Source organism: Hibiscus syriacus, unplaced genomic scaffold (genome assembly GCF_006381635.1).
Source record: "Hibiscus syriacus cultivar Baekdansim isolate YM2019G1 unplaced genomic scaffold, ASM638163v2 tig00111715_pilon, whole genome shotgun sequence".
NCBI classification, from domain to species: domain Eukaryota; kingdom Viridiplantae; phylum Streptophyta; class Magnoliopsida; order Malvales; family Malvaceae; genus Hibiscus; species Hibiscus syriacus.
The window spans coordinates 886,676-906,049 of NW_024063160.1; the positions used below are offsets into that span (position 1 = coordinate 886,676).

At 35.9% G+C, this 19,374-nt stretch overlaps 3 protein-coding genes across 3 annotated transcripts; 1 reads left to right on the top strand and 2 right to left on the bottom strand.

Annotated features, from left to right (window-relative positions):
- The first annotated feature begins 5,859 nt into the window (after window positions 1–5,859).
- On the top strand, window positions 5,860–7,227 carry LOC120168190 (protein JINGUBANG-like). The gene has a single exon (XM_039176991.1). It carries the CDS (start codon window positions 5,860–5,862, stop codon window positions 7,225–7,227), a length of 1,368 nt encoding a protein of 455 aa, XP_039032922.1.
- A 2,657-nt stretch (window positions 7,228–9,884) lies between these two features.
- On the bottom strand, window positions 9,885–11,890 carry LOC120168201 (cytochrome P450 CYP82D47-like). Its single transcript, XM_039177002.1, has 2 exons — window positions 10,859–11,890; window positions 9,885–10,765 (listed from the first exon to the last, which is right to left on the bottom strand). The coding sequence occupies exons 1-2, from the start codon at window positions 11,819–11,821 to the stop codon at window positions 10,142–10,144; spliced, it is 1,587 nt and encodes a 528-aa protein (XP_039032933.1). The 5' UTR covers window positions 11,822–11,890; the 3' UTR covers window positions 9,885–10,141.
- A 4,531-nt stretch (window positions 11,891–16,421) lies between these two features.
- Window positions 16,422–19,101, bottom strand: LOC120168197 (probable transcription factor KAN4). The gene is made up of 6 exons (XM_039176998.1): window positions 18,178–19,101; window positions 17,978–18,054; window positions 17,673–17,712; window positions 17,328–17,475; window positions 16,711–16,798; window positions 16,422–16,601 (listed from the first exon to the last, which is right to left on the bottom strand). The coding sequence occupies exons 1-6, from the start codon at window positions 18,644–18,646 to the stop codon at window positions 16,428–16,430; spliced, it is 996 nt and encodes a 331-aa protein (XP_039032929.1). The 5' UTR covers window positions 18,647–19,101; the 3' UTR covers window positions 16,422–16,427.
- Window positions 19,102–19,374: the final 273 nt, after the last annotated feature.

Consider the following 19,374-nt stretch of genomic DNA (forward strand, 5'->3'; position numbering starts at 1 on the left):
TTAAGGACTTAATCTTGTAAATACCCTAAAGCCTATGGATTAATTGTGATTATCCCATTATCATTTTTCAACAAACATCTACCAAACTTTGAAAAACTATTTTTCAAAGAAACATTTACCAAACTTTGAAAACCATTTTTTCAAAGTTGGTTACCAAACTTGAAAACCATTTTAATAATTTCAACAATCTCCCACTTGAAGACTGGTTTTAATCTGTCTTCACACCTCGATCAATGCAACAGCTTTTCTAGTCTTGTTACTCTAGCATGCCAACTGAAGTTGAACACAACTTCAGTTTGTCTGTAGTCACCGTCTTTGTCAACATGTCTGCCGGATTTTGAGCTCCACTGGTCTTTTCAAGTTTCAAAATCCCATCTTCCAGAAGAGACCGGATAAAATGATATCGCAATTGTATGTGCTTTGTCATAAAATGAAAAGACGGATTCTTTGCTAGATGTATAGCACTTTGACTGTCGCAATACAAGACATTGTTTTCTTGTTTCTTGCCTAACTCTTCCAAGAAACTTTGGAGCCAAACCATCTCCTTGTTGGCTTCCGTAACAGCGACATATTTTGCTTCAGTTGTGGAGAGAGCAACTATCTTCTGTAGTTGAGAAACCCAACTCACTGCGGTTCCTCCTAGAGTATAGACATACCCTGTAGTGCTCCTTCTGATGTCAACATTTCCGGCTAAGTCAACATCTACATAGCCTGTCAGTATCGTATCTCCACCTTTGAAATAAAGTGTTTTGTTTGTGGTACCCCGCAGATATCTGAGGATCCATTTGACTGCTTCCCAGTGTACCTTGCCCGGATTATTCATGTGCCTGCTAACAGCTCTCACTGCTTGAGCAATATCTGGTCTGGTACAAACCATGGCATACATCAGACTTCCAATTGCTGAGGCATACGGCACCTTCACCATGTGTACACGTTCTTCCTCCGTCTTTGGTGACTGTTCTTTGGAGAGTCTGAAATGAACACCTAAAGGTGTACTTACTGGTTTAGCATCTTGCATGTTGAACCTGGAGAGTAATTTGTTGATGTACTCAGCCTGTGATAATATCAAAGTCTCCGACTTTGTGTCTCTCTTGATCCTCATCCCAAGAATCTGCTTTGCAGCACCCAGATCCTTCATAGCAAATTGCTTTGACAATTTTTGCTTCAAGTTTATAATCTCTTGCATGTCTGAGCCTGCAACGAGCATGTCATCAACGTACAACAATAAAATAATGAAGCTATTGTCGAACCTCTTGATGTAGCAACAATGATATGCTTGGCATCTGGTAAAACCACTGCTACTCATGAAACTATCAAACTTCTTCTACCACTGTCTAGGAGCTTGTTTTAAACCATACAAGCTCTTCTTCAACCTGCATACCAGGTTTTTCTTGCATACCTCTATGAAGCCTTCTGGCTGCCTCATATAGATTTCTTTCTCCAAATCACCATGAAGGAAAGTTGTCTTTACATCTAACTGCTAAAGATATAAATTCTCTGTAGCTACAATTTTCAACACCAGTCTGATTGTAGATAGCTTCACGACTGGAGAGAAAATTTCATTGTAATCAATACCTTCTTTTTTGTTGAAAACCTTTGACAACCAATCTTGCTTTATAGCGTTTGCTCTCATCGTGCTCTTCTTTGATCCTGTAAATCCACTTGTTATGGAGCGCTTTCTTGCCTGGTGGTAATTCAGCTAATTCCTACGTCTGATTTGACATAAGCGAGTCCATCTCATCTTTCATGGAAGACTCCCACTTGACTGAATCCTCCACTTGCATTGCTTCATCATAGCACCATGGTTCACCATTGTCAGTCAGCAACAAGTAGTGCAAAGAAGGAGAATACCGTTGGGTTGGTTTAGGAATTCTGGAGGAGCGTCTCAGTTCTGGTATGCCTGGTTCTTCCTCTTGAACTGCTTCAGGACTGATCTGAACATCATTTCCAAAAATCTCCTCGAACTCAGTAAATTCCTTTGTTTCAGCTTCGGTATTACTTGATTCTGCGGTTGACCTGTCTTTGTACATCACATTTTCATTGAAAATGACGTCTCTGCTTCTAATGATCTTCCGATTTTCATAGTCCCAAAACCGGTAACCAAACTCATCACCACCGTAACCAACAAATACGCATTTGTTGGACTTGGCATCAAGTTTACTTCTTTCAGCAGAGTTTATGTGTACATAAGAAATACAACCAAACACTCTTAAGTGTGAAAGGTTTATTTCTTTCTTGCTCCAAGCTTCCTCTGGTATTCCGCCATCCAAAGGAACTGAGGGCCCACGGTTGATCAGGTAAGCTGCAGTGTTGATAGCTTCAGCCCATAGAAATTTGGGCAATCCGGCATATATCCTCATACTTCTGGCACATTCATTCAGAGTTCTGTTCATGCGCTCTGCTACGCCATTCTGCTGCGGTGTTATGGGAACTATTGTCTCCATCTTGATCCCATTGTTTGCGCAGAAATATCTGAATCTACTATCTCTATACTCTCCTCCATTGTCAAACCTCAACCACTTGACTTTTAAACCAGTCTCATTTTCCACCATGACCTTCCATTTTCTGAAGGTATCGAAGACTTCTGATTTCTTCTTCAGAAAATAAACCCACACCTTCCTTGTTGAATCATCGATGAAGGTGACATAATATAGTGAGCCTGCAAGATATGGAACTGGGGATGGTCCCCATACATCAGTATGAACCAATTCTAACCTTTCTGCCTTGGGTGTCTTGCCAATCTTTGCAAAACTGACTTTCTTTTGTTTGCCAAAGATGTAATCCTCGCATAGTCCGACATCTACATTCTTTAGATCCGGCAGCTTCCCTTTTGACAGAAGTATCTTCATTCCTTTCTCGCTCATATGGCCAAGCCTTTGGTGCCATAGGTTTGATTTTCCATCAACATCTGCTACTGCAATGATATTCTCTAAATTTGAGGTTACATAGAGAGTACCAGTCTTCTTACCACGAGCAATGACGAGTGCTCCTTTGGTAATCTTTCATTCACATCCTGAAAAGGTTGTACTGTATCCTTCTCCATCAAGCTGTCCTACAGAAATCAAATTTCTTTTGAGACCAGGAATATGTCTCACTCCTGTCAGCTTCCAGGTGGTCTGGTTTGGCAGCTTTAGTCGGATGTCTCCTTTTCCGATGATCTTCAAGGTTTCATCATCAGCAAGATGAACCTTCCCAAAATCACCACTGACATAGTTCTCCATGATTTCTTGGCATGGCGTGGAGTGGAAAGATTCCCCTGAATCCAAAATCCATGATTCAATCGGACTGTTGACGCTTAAAATCATAGCATCACCTGTCTCCTCCGTCATGTTGGCAGATTCCTGTACGCCGGTATTTTTCTTCGGTGCTCGGCAATCTCTTTTGAAGTGGCCCTTCTTGCCGTAATTATAACAGGTAAAATCTTTATTTCCTGTTCTTGATTTTCTCCTTCTGGATTTCGATCTGCCACGATTTGAATTTCTTTCTGAAGTTCTCCCTCTGGACTCCGTGTGCAAGGCTGAGGAGGTTGATGCTTCACCCGATTCTCTCCGTCGAATTTCTTCGCTCAGTACCAGATCCCGAACATCGTCGAATTTTAATTTGTTGTTTCCCGACGAACTGCTGACTGCTGTAACAGTAGCATTCCAACTGTCTGGTAAAGATGATAAGAGAATTAAAGCTCAAACTTCATCATCAAATTCAATTTCCACTGAACTCAACTGGGTTGTGATTGTGTTGAGTTCATTTAGGTGTTGTGCCACCGATATCCCTTCCGTCATCCGCAAATTAAATAATCGCCTGATCAAATAAACTTTGTTTGAGGCCGATGGCTTCTCATACATACTGGAGAGAGCCGTCATAAGACCCGCCGTGGTCTTTTCCTTTGCTATGTTGAAAGCAACATTGCGGGATAACGTCAGTCGGATAACTCCGAGGGCTTGTTTGTCGAGAAGAGCCCAGTCTTCATTCTTCATGCCCTCTGGTTGTTTTCCTGAGAGGGGTTGATATAGATTTTTCTGGTATAGAAAATCTTCAATTTGCATCTTCCAAAATCCAAGTCCGCACCATCGAACTTTTCAATTTTCACATTCCCTTCGTCTGCAGCCATCGCTCCCACTCGAATCTGGCTTCGTTTGGATCGTTTCTGACAATTTCTGCGAACCGTCGTGTATTAGAACACCTCTGTCGACAAACTCGTATCGCCGACCGAATTTCACTGTTCACGAAATTTACTATTCACGTGAATAGTAACCCAAATAGTAACCCCGCAAAAAATTGACATAATTCGCAACCAAAAGCTCTGATACCAGTTGTTAGGAAATAAACGAGTAACAAGTAATTTCCCTATAGTCAGATTAGTGAGAATTCGAAATAAAAGCAGAAAAATAATACCCGAAATTGATAACGGAGTTCAGCCAATTGTGCTTACGTCTCCGGACTGCTGCAGATCTTTTACTAAGAGAGAAAATTTACAGGTGTTTACAAAACACTCACTACTCACAAGAAAACTCTCTAGTATTGGGAGAAAGAAATGATTTTTGGGATGGTTTTGAAGCTAAATGAGCTAGGGTATTTATAGTTGAAACTTAATGACTTAATCTTGTAAAATACCCTAAAGCCTAGGGATTAATTGTGATTATCTCATTATCATTTTTCAACAAACATCTACTAAACTTTGAAAAACTATTTTTCAAAGAAACATTTATCAAACTTTGAAAACCATTTTTTCAAAATTGGTTACCAAACTTAAAAACCATTTTAATAGTTTCAACATTATGATATAATAAAGCCAGAAAAAAGACATCCAAGGGAACAGTTTCAGCAGTCTCCAGAGAGGTATACATACACTAGGGACTGTTGGAAAATACGAAGAGGGACAAAACTTTGGTACTGCATTGATGGAACTTAGGCTACGCTGAAGTTGAAATCCCAAGAAAGAGGGAGTTATGGTTAATGGGTTACATTTTTCAGCAAACTGCTAGATGGAGGTGAACTTTGTTCACTCAACCATGGGTCCTGGGTTGATACTGGTGAATTATCCTTCAATTTGTCTGGTTCATCCTTGTTGTTTACTGCCATGCTCTGTGGTTGTTCGTTTATATTGGACAAGGAGGAGCAAGGAACTTCTGATGAAGTTGCACAAGTGATTTCTTCTGAAGGAACCCTTCTACTTTGCCTGGTCTGTTCCAGTTCTACTGCAACTTCCATCATTGTAGCTCTTCCCTCCAATGATGAGCATCAGTGGCTATGCATTTTAGACCAAACATCAATTATTGAAAGATCTCCCTCTAATTTTTATTTCAACAATTGAAGTTTGATCTAAAATGCATAAGCGTACACATAAATTATTATATTCTTTGATACATTTACAAACAATATTTGAAGACCATAGTTTAGTTCCTCATTTCCTTGTAGCTTGTCTCTGTCATTTTAGGCAAAAACTGTTTTTATAGCAAATAAGCTAAATCCTAATTTTGTACACAGTTATTTATCATTAGTTCTCAAATGATAATAAAAAAAAGATAATTTATCCAATTAAATGAAGAAACCTACGTCATCTCAAATAAAAAATTAGCAAGTTAAATTCTTAAAACTACCAAGCACGTCTCTTTTGGACAACTGACCCCGGATTCCCTGGAGCATGCCCCTCTTTCTATATACTCGGTCGAACACTTGTCCGAAATCTGATATCCCCCAAATCCGCTCTATTCTGTAATTGGCAATATATGAATGCTTGCAATGCAAATGCAACCATTTCCATTTCCTCTCGTCTCTTTTACTTGTTTAAACAATACAATATTATCTCCATCCACACATTATCTTATTTGTTGTTTCTGTATTTATTACAGTTTGGGCACAATGTACGCAGAGCCTGATAGCTTTCCGAGATCCAGGTATGGGAACATTATGCATTCCGATCCCAACATGTCCATCGCTGGGAGTGAAGATGATTTGTACATACGTTATAGCAGCGCATCCACTTCCGATCCTGACCTTTATGAATCCCATGGGATCAGCCCGGAAGGGTCACCCATTACCATGTCACCCTGGAACCAAACCACTTCTTTCATGAGACCTTCGGGTCTCTCTTCCGGGCACGATAATGTTCCGGCTAACAGTCTCATCGGCTCGTTCACACGTGAAGAGGGTCATATTTATTCCTTGGCAGCCACAAAGGATCTCCTTTACACTGGCTCCGATAGTAAGAACATTCGTGTGTGGAAGAATTTGAAAGAGTTTACAGGGTTTAAATCAAACAGTGGGTTGGTTAAGGCCATTGTGATATCTGGGGAAAAGATTTTTTCTGGTCATCAAGATGGAAAGATTCGTGTTTGGAAAATCTCTCCGAAGGACCCCAAAATTTACAAACGAACTGGAACATTGCCGACTCTCAAAGACGTCCTTAAAAGTTCCATTAAACCAAGCAATTACGTGGAAGTGAAGCACAAGCGGTCTTTATGGATAAAACACGCGGATGCGGTGTCTTGTTTGAGCTTGAATGAGGAACAAGGTCTTCTTTACTCTGCCTCATGGGATGGGACATTCAAAGTTTGGAGGATTTCTGATTCCAAATGCCTTGAATCGCTTCATGCACACGACGACTCTGTTAACTCGGTGGTTTCGACCTTGAGTGGAATGGTTTTCACAGGCTCCGCTGACGGAACCGTTAAAGAGTGGAAAAGGGAACAACAACCGAAAGGAGCAAAGCATATGTTGGCCCAAACTCTTTTACAACAAGACTGTGCTGTGACGTCGTTGGCAATCAACAGCAAGGGCTCAGTATTGTACTGTGGCTCCAGTGACGGCGTGGTCAATTTCTGGGAAGTTGAGAAACAATTAGCCTACGGCGGGGTCCTTAACGGGCACAAGCAGGCTGTCCTCTGCCTTACGGCTACTGAGAATTTGGTGTTTAGCGGATCAGCTGATAAGACTATATGTGTTTGGCGGAAGGACGGCAACATCCACACGTCCCTCTGTGTGCTGACGGGCCATATGGGGCCCGTCAAATGCTTGGCCGTCGAAAAGGATCATGAATCGGGGAGTGAGCAGCGGCGGATTTTGTACAGTGGGAGCCTTGATAATTCGGTGAAGGTTTGGAGTGTGGCGGAATATGCCCAGGTAACAGCGGGGCACCACAATCATCATCATCTTCATCATTGGCGGCCGAATTTCGATTACAATACGGATTATGAGAGCGCCGCTTCCAGCCAGCATAGGCGACACTGATCAACATGCATTGCTGCCAAATGTCCATTTATAATAATTTCTTTTTCAAAATTCACACGTGCGAAACTAAGGGTACATGATTCTGTGACGCGTACACTTCACGTAGAAGAGAGATGAGAGCGATCATTTTGGGATTTTAGTATTGGTAATAGTTTATGGTCATGGATCATTAACATAATAACATTCAAAATTGATTTTTCTTATATAAAATTTGTTTTTGCGATGACTAAATTATTAAAAAAATATTTCATCTCTTCAAATGAGTCTCACTTCAAATTTAGAAAGAATATAAAATAATGTTTGTTAAAAAATTCTCAATCATTTACAATGAACGCTCGTATCTCTGTTATGAGCTGACATATGTGATGTTCGAACCTAAGATTTCAATCAATAAAAATAAGTCTCTTAATCATTGAAGTCATTAGGTTCATACTAATATTTTTTTGCAAAGTTCAACAATGAAAAGTATATTTGATCTAATGAATCTATACAAGTTCTAGAGAAAATATATTAGACTTGTAATTATTTAGGTTCAATATTTACTGTACCTAACCTGACCGTCAGATAATCACGTCACTCAAAATAAATAATAGAGCTCACAACCTTGACATGCAAGCATTGTAATAAGAAAAAAATGAGTAGAGATCATCATCCAAGAAAGATGTTAATTCCAAGATATGTCGATAAATTATTAATTTAATGGTTAATCCAATCTACTTAAATTACATTTTGACATAATCATAATATAATTTAAATTTAAAATCTTCACTCGGTTAAGTGATCAGGCTTTGGACCTCTAGGATTCAAACCCTCTTCCCACTCTGGCAACATGAATTTTTGTAATTTTATTTAAAAATTATATTAATCAAATAAAAATCTTAAAAAATAACACATGAATTATTGATGAGAGGAGAGAAAATGTCATGAAAATTAAAAAATGTCATGTCTTTAAATTCTTTATGATCGGTGACTAAGATAAGAAAAAAATAATGTTATGGATGTTTTTACAAAAAAAAAAGTTTAATTACTTAAATAAGTAAGAGATAATACAGTAATGACTAATAGTGTAGTTTACCCCGGATAAGGACTCATAAAATGTGAAATTATTTTTAAATATCAGGCATGTGTTTAAACACCAATGATTTGGTGTGCCAAAGCAAGTGGAACTGTAAAAGTATATAGCTCCAACTTTGAAATATTTGTAGTATCAAACTGAAAATTATATATCCTTCAAATATTAAATTATTAAAGACATCTCGACCTACAAATGTTAATAGATAATAATAATAATAATAATAATAATAATAATAACAGAATCAAAACATAATTATTCGATAAACGGTATAAACTCGAAATTTTGACCTCTAAAATCAACATCTTTGTGGCTTGTCCAGAGCAGTTCGGGTCTAAACTCGTGGGGCTCCGACCATGTTCGTGGGTCGTGTTAAGCTTATAAAGATTGGTGGTGATCAGCCATGTGCCTCCGTTGGTAACTTATTAAATGTATTTTATTATTAACTTAATTTAAATATATTTTATTTTATTTTAAAAATATATATTTTATGTTAAAATGTTTTAAAGTCAAGAGAAAAATAAAACATATATTTTAAATGAAAATATCTTATTAAATTTGATAAATAGATCCAAGTCTTAAAATTTTAAACAAAAATTGAGACTCGAAATATTAAATTAAATTTTATTTTAAAATGAAAATCAAACAGTTAACCAGAAGTTTATATAAATTTCTTAATTTATATTCTATTTTTTTAAAATTATTTTAAATATTCGGGAACCTTTATAAACTTTTCTATTATAATGAATTTATAAATCAAAGGAACTCAATATATATATACCAGAAGAGATTGTTCTAACATGTTAGAATGGACAACTCAACAAAGGTATATGCGTTGCACCAGTCAACAAGTGAAATCATTTGATTGGAGAATTAAATTTATCTTAGTTTATCAAAAATAATATAATTAAAATAAGAGAATATATCAATAATAGAACCAAATATGTGATTATACCAAAGTATCATGTCATCTAATATGTTAATTTTTAATGACAGATAATCTGTGGTGACCACATATTAATTAAATAAAACGAAAGTAACCATGTATTATATTTTTTTAAATTAAAGAGGAAAAGTGGACAAAACAAAAACCTAAGTGATCAATCATGTAGTTAATCATATATTAAATAATAATGGATATAAATAGATAGATATTATATAGTTTTAAAAATATATATGAATACTGATTGGGCATTTGTGGAATTTACTTTTTTATATAGCCTCCGCCATAATTATTAATTATTACACCTTTTAGTGACTTCTTAATTATTCGTAACAGGCCCAAGTTTATCTTCTCCTTGACTGGGAGCAGGTAGTAAGGATCGTTGAATAAAGCTTTTAGAATTGAATATATAGCAGTGCAGTTCCATATTTACAATTCTTTATTATTTTCCAACAAAGAACAAGGTAGAAAAATTCATTGAGGCTTGCGTGTCAAAATGAAAAGCATGATGTGGTCATGACTTGGTAAACTATAGTTTTCTTAGGTAATAGAGAAAAAGGCATTGTATTAGAAAGTTGACTCTTTTTTTTAAAGTAAATAGGATGTCAGCAAGCACATGATGATCTTAGACTCCAATAGATAAACCAGAAAACATGGCTGAATTTAAGGGGACGGAATATAGAAATGCTAGATGCGAATAAAGCAAGTAGAGTCATTAAACAAGCATACAAAAGGATATTTCAAAGAACACAGGCACAGCCACTGGAGGACTCTGTTTGGCAGAGTGTTCTATGAAAGCAAACCTTCTATTGACTGGGAACCATAGAAAAATCTGTGACTTTTTGATTAACTTTACCTAAAGACAGAAATCTACGGACGTGGATTGCAATTGAAGATGGTTATTGATAGAGACTAGGAGATAAGCGTGGCTTGACAAGAACTTCAAGTGGGGTGGCTTTGATGTTTGTTAGTCCTGGACTCCCAGTCATGTCAACTGGTTCATTTGATGGATTCAAAATGTCGAACCCATGGAGGAAGGTGGCCAGGACAAGGTGCGTCATTTGCAGGCCAAAGCTTATCCCCGGGCACGACCTTCTACCTGCACCAAATGGTATGAGCTCGAAATGCTGACCCTTAACATCAATGTCCTGGTGGCTGGTCAGAAATCTCTCAGGCTTGAACTCTAATGGGTCAGACCATAATCCTGGGTCCCTTTGCATTTTCCAAATGTTTACCACCAATCGGGTGCCTTTGGGAATAAGGTAGCCACCTACAGTGCAGTCTTCGGTGAATTCGCGTGCACCAGCGAGTGGTCCAGCAGGATACAAGCGTAGTGATTCCTTTACAATGGCTTGGAGATACACTAGCTTATTGATGTCCGACTCATTCACTAGTCTTCCCTTCCCAATCTGGGTGTCCAATTCTTCCTGAGCCTTCTCCAAAGCATAGCGGTTATTCAGCAATAGTGCGAGAGTCCAAGTTATTGTCACTGTCACGGTATCTGTGCCCCCTACAAGCAAAGTCTAGAGAGAAACAAAATTATGTTATTTCCATTAAAACATGGTCGAGCCCAGAAATTGATGTTTTTAACTTCATGTTTGTTGAAGAATTCTTACCAGGGCTGTTGCTTTAGTGACAGTATTAACATCATATCCTGAGAGATCCAAACCCTCAAGAACAGAGAGCAGCACATCAATGAAGTCTTGATCTCCTTTAGCTTCATCTTCAACAGAATATTTTTTCCTTCGATGCTCCTCTAACCATTCTTCCATGATACTATCCAATTCCTTTGCAGTCTTCTTCATGGCCTTCTCATGGCAACCCAAGTCCAGCCACCCAAGGAAAGGAATCGCATCCCTTACCACAAACAAGCCTGAGAAATAAAAGAACTCCCTCATGGCCTTCCTGCATCGCCTTGCCTCTTGTTCATCGCTAGCCTTGACAGCCCCAAAAAACCTCTTGCCCGCTATCATCCGAAGAATCACGTTCAGATTCAAGTCCCCCACCCATTTCTTCATTTCAACCAAAACATGAGTTGACTCAACTTTTTGCTTGGCCCATAGCTTGTACAGCTCTTTCACTGAGCTTTCCACTTCAGAGGCTCTAATGTATTTCAAAAGCTCAAGTCTCCGGTTTGATAAAAGCTCTGAGGCTGTTAATTTGCGCATTTCACGCCAGTATGCATTATAAGGGCAGAAACCATAGTTGGCATAGTTATGGCCCATATGTTTCCCGCAGGTAAGTTTAGGCCGGGAAGACACTGCTACGTCATAGTTGGTAAATATTTCCTTGGCCAACTCCGAACTACTGACCACCACGGCAGGGTACAAGCCGATCCGGATGGAAAATATTGGTCCATGCTTGTCGGCTAAGTCTGACAGTGCTAAGTATGGAAGCTTGGATCCTGCTAATACATGGAGATGGCCTATTAAAGGCCATCCACCGACAGCTTCTGGTGGGATTTGAGCGTTCAAAGACTTTCTAGACCAAGTAATTACCAGGAAAAAAGAGAAGATTAATATGGCAAAGACTCCTGCAATGTTACTGTTTAGGTAAGGGAAGAGGAAATCAAAATCCATAATAACTTGGATATTCTTGGTTGAAAAAGGTTTTAGAACTAAGTTTGCCAAATGGTTGGGGATCTGGGAAATTTTAGAGATATACTTTCGACAATGTTTCCGCTTAACAAAGTCAACCTATGACTAATGACAAAAGAAACAACTTTATAAATTTTACGGAAAAGGGCAATTTTTGTCCACTTTTTCTATTATCACGTTTTCATATCAATCTAGCTCTCGAAATTACTCGATTGCATCATGTTATATCTTATCTTAACTTAAAATCTTAAATTATAAATTCTAAATGACAACTTCATACCCTATAAACTATAAGTCCTAAACCATAACTTATGATTCATAATTTAAGATTTTAAATCAGAGATAAGATATAAAATGATGCAATTAAATAATTTCGATGTCAATAATATAAAAGCACGATCTTAAATTTTATTTATTCAAAATACCACGCCACAAGTCGGTAATTATACATTTCAAGTACAGTCGTTCTGGCTTTCATTACAGATGACAAAAAGCTATCAATGTGATCATAAATACTTCATCTGGAGACTGGATGTATGGTACATAAAAAATAGCTATTTATTATATAGTTATAATACCAAATATAGACCAGAAATCCACTGAAAAAAGATATCAATGATTAAATCAACAATTGTTTTTAATAATTTTCATGGAGTCTGTATGTCTGGTACCAAAAAGAACTGAATGCACTGGGAAAAGCAGAGACAAGAGAAGAAGCTGCAAATAAAGAAATGGAGAACAGGGTACATATGCATTCATTCTAGGGAACTTTTGCGGTGTGGCGCTTAAAAAACGATTAAAAATTGATGTGATCGATTAAAATTTAGATAGGTTATGTTATATCATTTAATTGGAAATATTATCAAGCATAATAAAATATTAGGTATCACTTATATAATGTAATAAGTAGCGCTTATATAATGTAATATGTAGCGCTTATATAATAAAATAGGTTAATTACTGGAAATATTATCAAGCACAATAACATATTAGGTAGCGATTATATAATGTCATAGGTAGCGTTTATATATTAAAATAAGTTAATTACTTAATTTGTTAGTACAACATTTTAGGTAAACGCCTAAAATGTTATCAAGGATAACATAATCGGTTAATTACTGGAAACATTATCAAGTATAATAACATATTATGTAGCGCTTATGTAACAAAATATGTAATTATTTACTTAATTTGTTATCAGTTATAATAAACTTACCTTAGGAATAAATGTTAATAAAATTTAAAATACCTATTACATTAAAATAACTACCGTTTTTTTAAGGTTGTTAATAATGTAAACGGTAAAAAAAATAGGCGCTACCTATTATATTAAAATACCTACTAGATACGTTGAAAGTATCAATTCCATTTAAATAAGTATCGACACTTTTAGAATTTAAAAGAAAAGAAGTAATAGCGCCTATAAAGTATCGATTTTATTATGACAATATAACAAGTAAAAATATGACAAAATCAATTTTATTATGACAAAATCGGTAAAATTTACCTGATATGTTGAAAGTATCGATTCTTTTTATAAAAAGGATCGATACTTTACAATATAATAGGTAAAAATATGACAAAACCAATTTTATTATGAAAAAAAACGATAAAATTTACTTGATATATTGAAAGTATCGATCCTTTTATAAAAAGAATAGATACTTTACAATATTACAGGTAAAAATATAACAAAACCAGTTTCATTATGACAAAAGGGTAAAATTTACCTAATATGTTGAAAGTATCGATCCTTTTATAAAAAGAATAGATACTTTACAATATAACATGTAAAAATATGACAAAACCAGTTTCATTATGACAAAACCGGTAAAATTTACCTGATATTTTGAAAGTATAGATACTTTTTATAAAAAGGATCGATATTTTTTTGAAAGTTATGTAATTTATGTTTCAAAAAATTTTAATAGTGTTTCATGTTTTCCACTTACAATATTAATTTAATAATTTCATTTACACAAAAAATTATTTGGTTGTTTTGATATTTTATAAAATATTATTTAGAATTTAAAATTAACAATTTTAACCAAAGATAATAATAAATATGTAATATCTATGTTTATTATTTTTAATTTAATAATAATATATACCGTAACATAAAAAATAAATCACTAGACGCGTATAATTACTAAATTAATATCTTAAAACTCACTCAAAATATAACCTTAAATTAATGTTTTTCACATTGAAATAAGTATGGACACTTATATATATGTATCGATACTTACCGATAACCAAAGTTTACCCGTTACCAAATTTTTTAATAGTTTTTCATGTTTTCTACCTAAAACATTATTAGTCTGTCAACATAATAGATAGCGCTAAACTGAATTTATTAAATATCTTTTAATATATCCGGTAATCATATATATTAACTGTATATTAGTCGCCTTTCCGAGACAATCCCTTCATTCTATCCCAAGGATGTGCCGCCTGGAAATTTCGTTAAGAACAACTAAAGAAAAGTTGAAGGAAGGATGAAGATTTTGTCAGGATTTTTCGCTGTGGGTTGGAGTTGGGTGCTCCAGAAATAATAACGCTGTCGTTTTCGACAGACACAATTTCCACGGAACGGACAACCATACAATCATTATCGATGAAAACAAGGACCAGTTCCCAATTTCCAACACTCTCCAAAGCTTTGAAAGGCCTAACGATGGCGAACAAGGCCCATAATAATTTTGATTTCCAGTTTGTGCTTCTTCTTCTTTTCTTTTGTTTAATGCAGGGGCATTTGGGTAATAAAAAGATTGATAGAGACTGTGCACCAAATATCCAAATGAAAAAGTACAAGACTTCGTTTTCGATCTCGTCACTGCACTTATGAAGCAAAGACACGACAACTAACAATGGATACCTTAGCTTTCTAATTCGTAATGGCTTTTGAGCAGCCCTCCGTTTATGACTCCCATCCCTTTCTCAAACCTTACTGTTTTCCAAAATAATGACATCTAACCTCTACTTACTATTACAGGGTAACTTTACAGGAAAATTAGATCCACTTGAGATTGAGCCTCAACCAAATTGGCCGTGTTATTTTGCCGACGTACGTTTGTAACTTTGTGCACAAAACATATGCTCTGTATATTATTAATGCATATACAAGTGTTTTTATTTTTTAGAACAATTCCAAAAACAATTAAATACGTTTGATTTACAAAATATAAGATTATTTATGAGAACAATATTATCAATATATAACATTACTTGATATATTCTTGGTAATGTTATATTATTTTGTTTGATTTATTTAAAAGATGGGCACGATTTAAGTATTTGGCCGTGATAATATAAAATTATTTGAAAATAAATTTTAATAAATTGTCTTTATAATATTTTTCATATTAAACTAAATATATTTACAGAACTGTTTTTGTTACTCTATCTAAAATTTATAATAAACTTATATATAGTTTATTAACAATATAATTAAAATGTTAAATAATATATATTTTTAAATTGCGTTAAAATATAATTTATCTAATTACATTTACAAATTTATTCAATCGAAACTGTTCAACTCATTAATGTCAAAAGACGATAAAAATTATTTGGAAAGAGTATAGAAATGGTCCCCCAACTATATGATATTATTTTATTAAGTCCATGAATTATTAAAAGTTACAAAATGGTCCTAGGACTATAGAGTGTTATTTTGCCAAGTCACTTGATTATTAAAAGTTACAAAATGATCACCTAACTATTCATTATGTTTTAAACTTGTCATTTTTGTTAAAAATTAACTGTCATCTGAGCTGAACGTTAATATGATAACTAAAATATGATAGTTGTTTGAGATTGGATTTCAAGAAATCGATTGAAAGAACCAGCCAAAGTTGGTGGTCCTTTTAGCGTCTTCTCTGCGTATGTATAGTGCTGGTAATTTATGAAACATCACTGCTCGTATAGTAATTTGAAGATGAAGAACAATAATGTTTGACGACCACTCTGAAAAATTTGGGGTCCTCAAAGGATTATTATCTCTTTGGAGAACTTATTACTTAATTAATATATAGGGTCGTTATTATTGTTTTCCAGTAGACGTGGACCGGACCCATCTATTATCACATCGCACGTTCAAGCTTCCAAGGCAGGGCCTGAGCAACATTAGCATTCAAATATTGGCTACAATCATATCAATGGTCATGGAGGGATGTAGGGGCCATTCCCAGCTCAATGTTTCAGAGAGTGCACCGAGAGCGAAATTGATTGACATAAACTGTCTCAAATATATTTATTTCATTGACCCACTTGTTCACTGTTGGGGACCCTCCTGGGAAAGTCTGCAGAACCCTACCCCCACTATAGACTATGCTCCAGAAATATCAAGATCGTTGCTGTTTTAGAATTCTGGGTTCTCCTTGTTTGTTTGACAGTTGACACAATGCAATCAAATTTACAAGGAACAAAGGCGATCCGACGACATTCACAAGCCTACAGACGTTTTCTTTTTCTTTTCCAGACAAAATTTAAACAACTAATTGGAACAAGATAATTCAAGCAGATCAGACATGCATTTCCACCAAATTACAGGAAAAAAACATCATACTAGCTGGTTCTATGGCGTCTAACACTTGAGAAGAGCTAACTCATTTGAAGATTCAGCGTTGTCCATTTGCCAGCTTGGCCTTCCGAGGGTGAACTCTAGGTTAAGGAACATGTCTGAAGGTGACAAGGAGCCGGGATCTAATCTTTCTTTCATTCTATCCGAGACATGAAGCACTGCCTTGTCTCCATCAACCTATGGCAAAACCAAAAGTTAATCATGACTTTGATAACCAACACAATCATAAAAATTGAACTATCGAGTTTCAACTTGTTGGGTTTGTTTTTTAGTGATACAATCATACCTTAGCATCATTTGGCTCGAAAGTCAAGCCGTGTCCATAGTTTGATATGCTCAAATTATGTGTCTCCGTTGAGGATAGCCATGAACCGCTGCAAACAAGCAAGAAATACCAACAAAAAACAATTGTAAGAAACTCCAAAATATTGCACGCTTATATCAGCTTGTTCGACTTATACTATTGATTCTACCCAATAATGTAGAGCATCCGGAAAGCATGCAACTCCTTTCAAACACATATTATACTGAGAAATTGTTTGGGGAAGTCAATAAAACGAGGCAACAAACAGCAAAATATAATTATAGTATTACTATATTAATAACTTAGTAGAAAGGTCGTGGAAGTTTAAGCCTTTAGAAGAAATGGGGTTTACTTCGAAATCTAACGGGTAGAAATGGGTGGGGTTTGTTTTTTGGAATGGAACACAAAATAGCTTAGCTAACCTAAAAACCCTAGGTGATCTTCATCAAAATCTATGCACTCGTGACTAAATAGAATATATGTGTATATGCGTGCATGTACGATGGCTTTGGTTTTGAGAAAATAGAGAAGATCAGCTTCGGATATAAAGAAACAAATTAAAAAGAAGCAGAAAGAGATGTTGCGATATGATGGATCACCTTTGGGACCTTTGTGGTGATGTTGTTGATAAATTGAGAGAATAAGAAGCGTTAGGATCAGCTTTTGCAGAAGATGGTGTTCCATCCAAATCAACAATCCCCATCCTTTGGTTCAAACTCATGTCTGTCTTCCCTTGCCCTGAAACACCTACCAAAATAATTCATATTTTAGATTTTTAGCTACATTCTAATAAATCCAAACGGTTCTGGTTTAGTTGGGAATAGTGGATCAGATGATATAACTTTCTGTCATACTTGGTCACAAAGTTAGGTCTAAAAAAAGAGAAACTAATAATTGAAGAGGAATAAAAGTTATAATGGTTTTTAGAGGGAAATTCCAATTACCAGCTGGTTCTTTGTCAGTGCTCTTCACTATTCTATACATCTGCATGAACACAGAACACCCATGTCCCATAGAGAAAAAAAATATGAGAAAAAAGTCCACATTGCTAAGATTACTCTTGATGCCTTTTTCTCCTTACCCTTTGTTTCCCCAGTCCTCATCCACTACAGTTGAATCGTACAGACATACAAAAATAGAACACGATAAAGATGCCAAAACAACTATGGGAAAATCATAAAAGTAATAGTAAGAATTATCATATACTGCATAAGTTCAAAGAAACGAAGATTGCACACAGTAACCCCACCTGCAAGTGGCTCTTAACATGAGCTAGGGTTAGATCCTTGACATTCATCAACTCTAAGACTGATTTTGGTGTTGCTCCTGTGACAGTTGACAATACAAATATGTAAGCTTTGTTATGCTTTTTTCATTTCCAGTAAAGATTTCTATTTTTCAGTATTTTGCACTAAAACGAAAAGGAGTGAAAATAAGTAAATATATTACTTTCATGGCCTTCAAGCAGCTGGACTGCATGAACAAAATGGGCATGGAGTGTTGTAGTCCATCTCATTCTGGGAGCTCTGACGCTTCTTTTCACAGCTCCATTGATCATTCTTGCATTTTTCTTGAAATCACGACCATAGATTTGAGGCTGATAAGGCTGCTGCTGCTGATGTTGATTAAGGTTTCTTGGTATCTGTAAATGGGGAGAATATAAATCTGCCATTTCAAACCCTAAACTCAACGTCGGTGCTCCAAGGCCTGGATTACCATATCCATTTTCATGGCTCAAATCGCTTCCGCTACTCCAAGAATCAGTCGTCGAGCTCCTATCATTATGGATTGATTTTCCTGATAAAACATCATGAGCCATTTCCTTAGCTTTACAATCTAAAACGGGTGGTGGGCTAATCTGCAAGGATAGATCAGGCAAAGGTGCGGTTTTCATTATGGTTTTTGAGCTAATGAACATAAGGAAAGAGTGAAGATCGTAGTCAAAAAGCCCCTGGAGGATGTGTTAACAGAGATAAGAGATTAAAATAGAGAGAATGAATGAAAGAGAAGCGTATGCAAAACACTTCCAAAACTAGAAAAAGGCAAAGAAAATCGACAGGAAAAGTGGGTTTAAAACTTCGAAGTTAAACAAACGAAGAGAGCCGAAAAGGAAGTGAAGGAAAGCGTTGTGTGATTATATCATGAGAGCGTCATGATTATGTTGCATGGTGTGTTGATGTGTGTGTGTGTGAAACTTGGAAGAGGGAGCGAGTGAAGAGAAATTTAGGCTTTTTAATAGGATCCGTCTAGGTTTGACAGAAAAAGGGAAAAGGTTGCAGAAACTATAACCATTGAGCAGTCAGATTATACAAAAAAGGAAAGGATTGCAGGTGAAGAGAAAGTAAGTAATCAGAGTTGTTTTGGGGATGATGGTTTTAAGAAACAGTGTGTAAAAAGGCAAACTTACGTATTTAAAGAAGCAGAGAAGGGTCAGAGACCTTTTCTTCCTTGCACAGAGAAAGAGAGTGAAGAAAGGCACCTTATTTCCCCGTATCTTTTATAATGGGGGAATGAAAATGCCAGCAAGCCAGCCGGGAGCCAAATGGTTACAATTCAAGCTTAAAGCATCACTATACCCTTATTTCTCTACTTAAAAGGGTGTAAATTAAACAAATAAAAAAAACATATACTTTTTAATGGATTATA

Coding starts and splice junctions, on each gene's coding strand:
- LOC120168190 (XM_039176991.1), top strand. CDS start 5,860: ATGTACGCAGAGCCTGATAGCTTTCCGAGATCCAGGTATGGGAACATT.
- LOC120168201 (XM_039177002.1), bottom strand. CDS start 11,821: ATGGATTTTGATTTCCTCTTCCCTTACCTAAACAGTAACATTGCAGGA. Junction 10,766..10,858: donor TCACTAAAGCAACAGCCCTG/GTAAGAATTCTT, acceptor GTTTCTCTCTAG/ACTTTGCTTGTAGGGGGCAC.
- LOC120168197 (XM_039176998.1), bottom strand. CDS start 18,646: ATGTTCATTAGCTCAAAAACCATAATGAAAACCGCACCTTTGCCTGAT. Junction 17,476..17,672: donor CACTGACAAAGAACCAGCTG/GTAATTGGAATT, acceptor TTATTTTGGTAG/GTGTTTCAGGGCAAGGGAAG. Junction 16,799..17,327: donor TCACCACAAAGGTCCCAAAG/GTGATCCATCAT, acceptor GCTTGTTTGCAG/CGGTTCATGGCTATCCTCAA.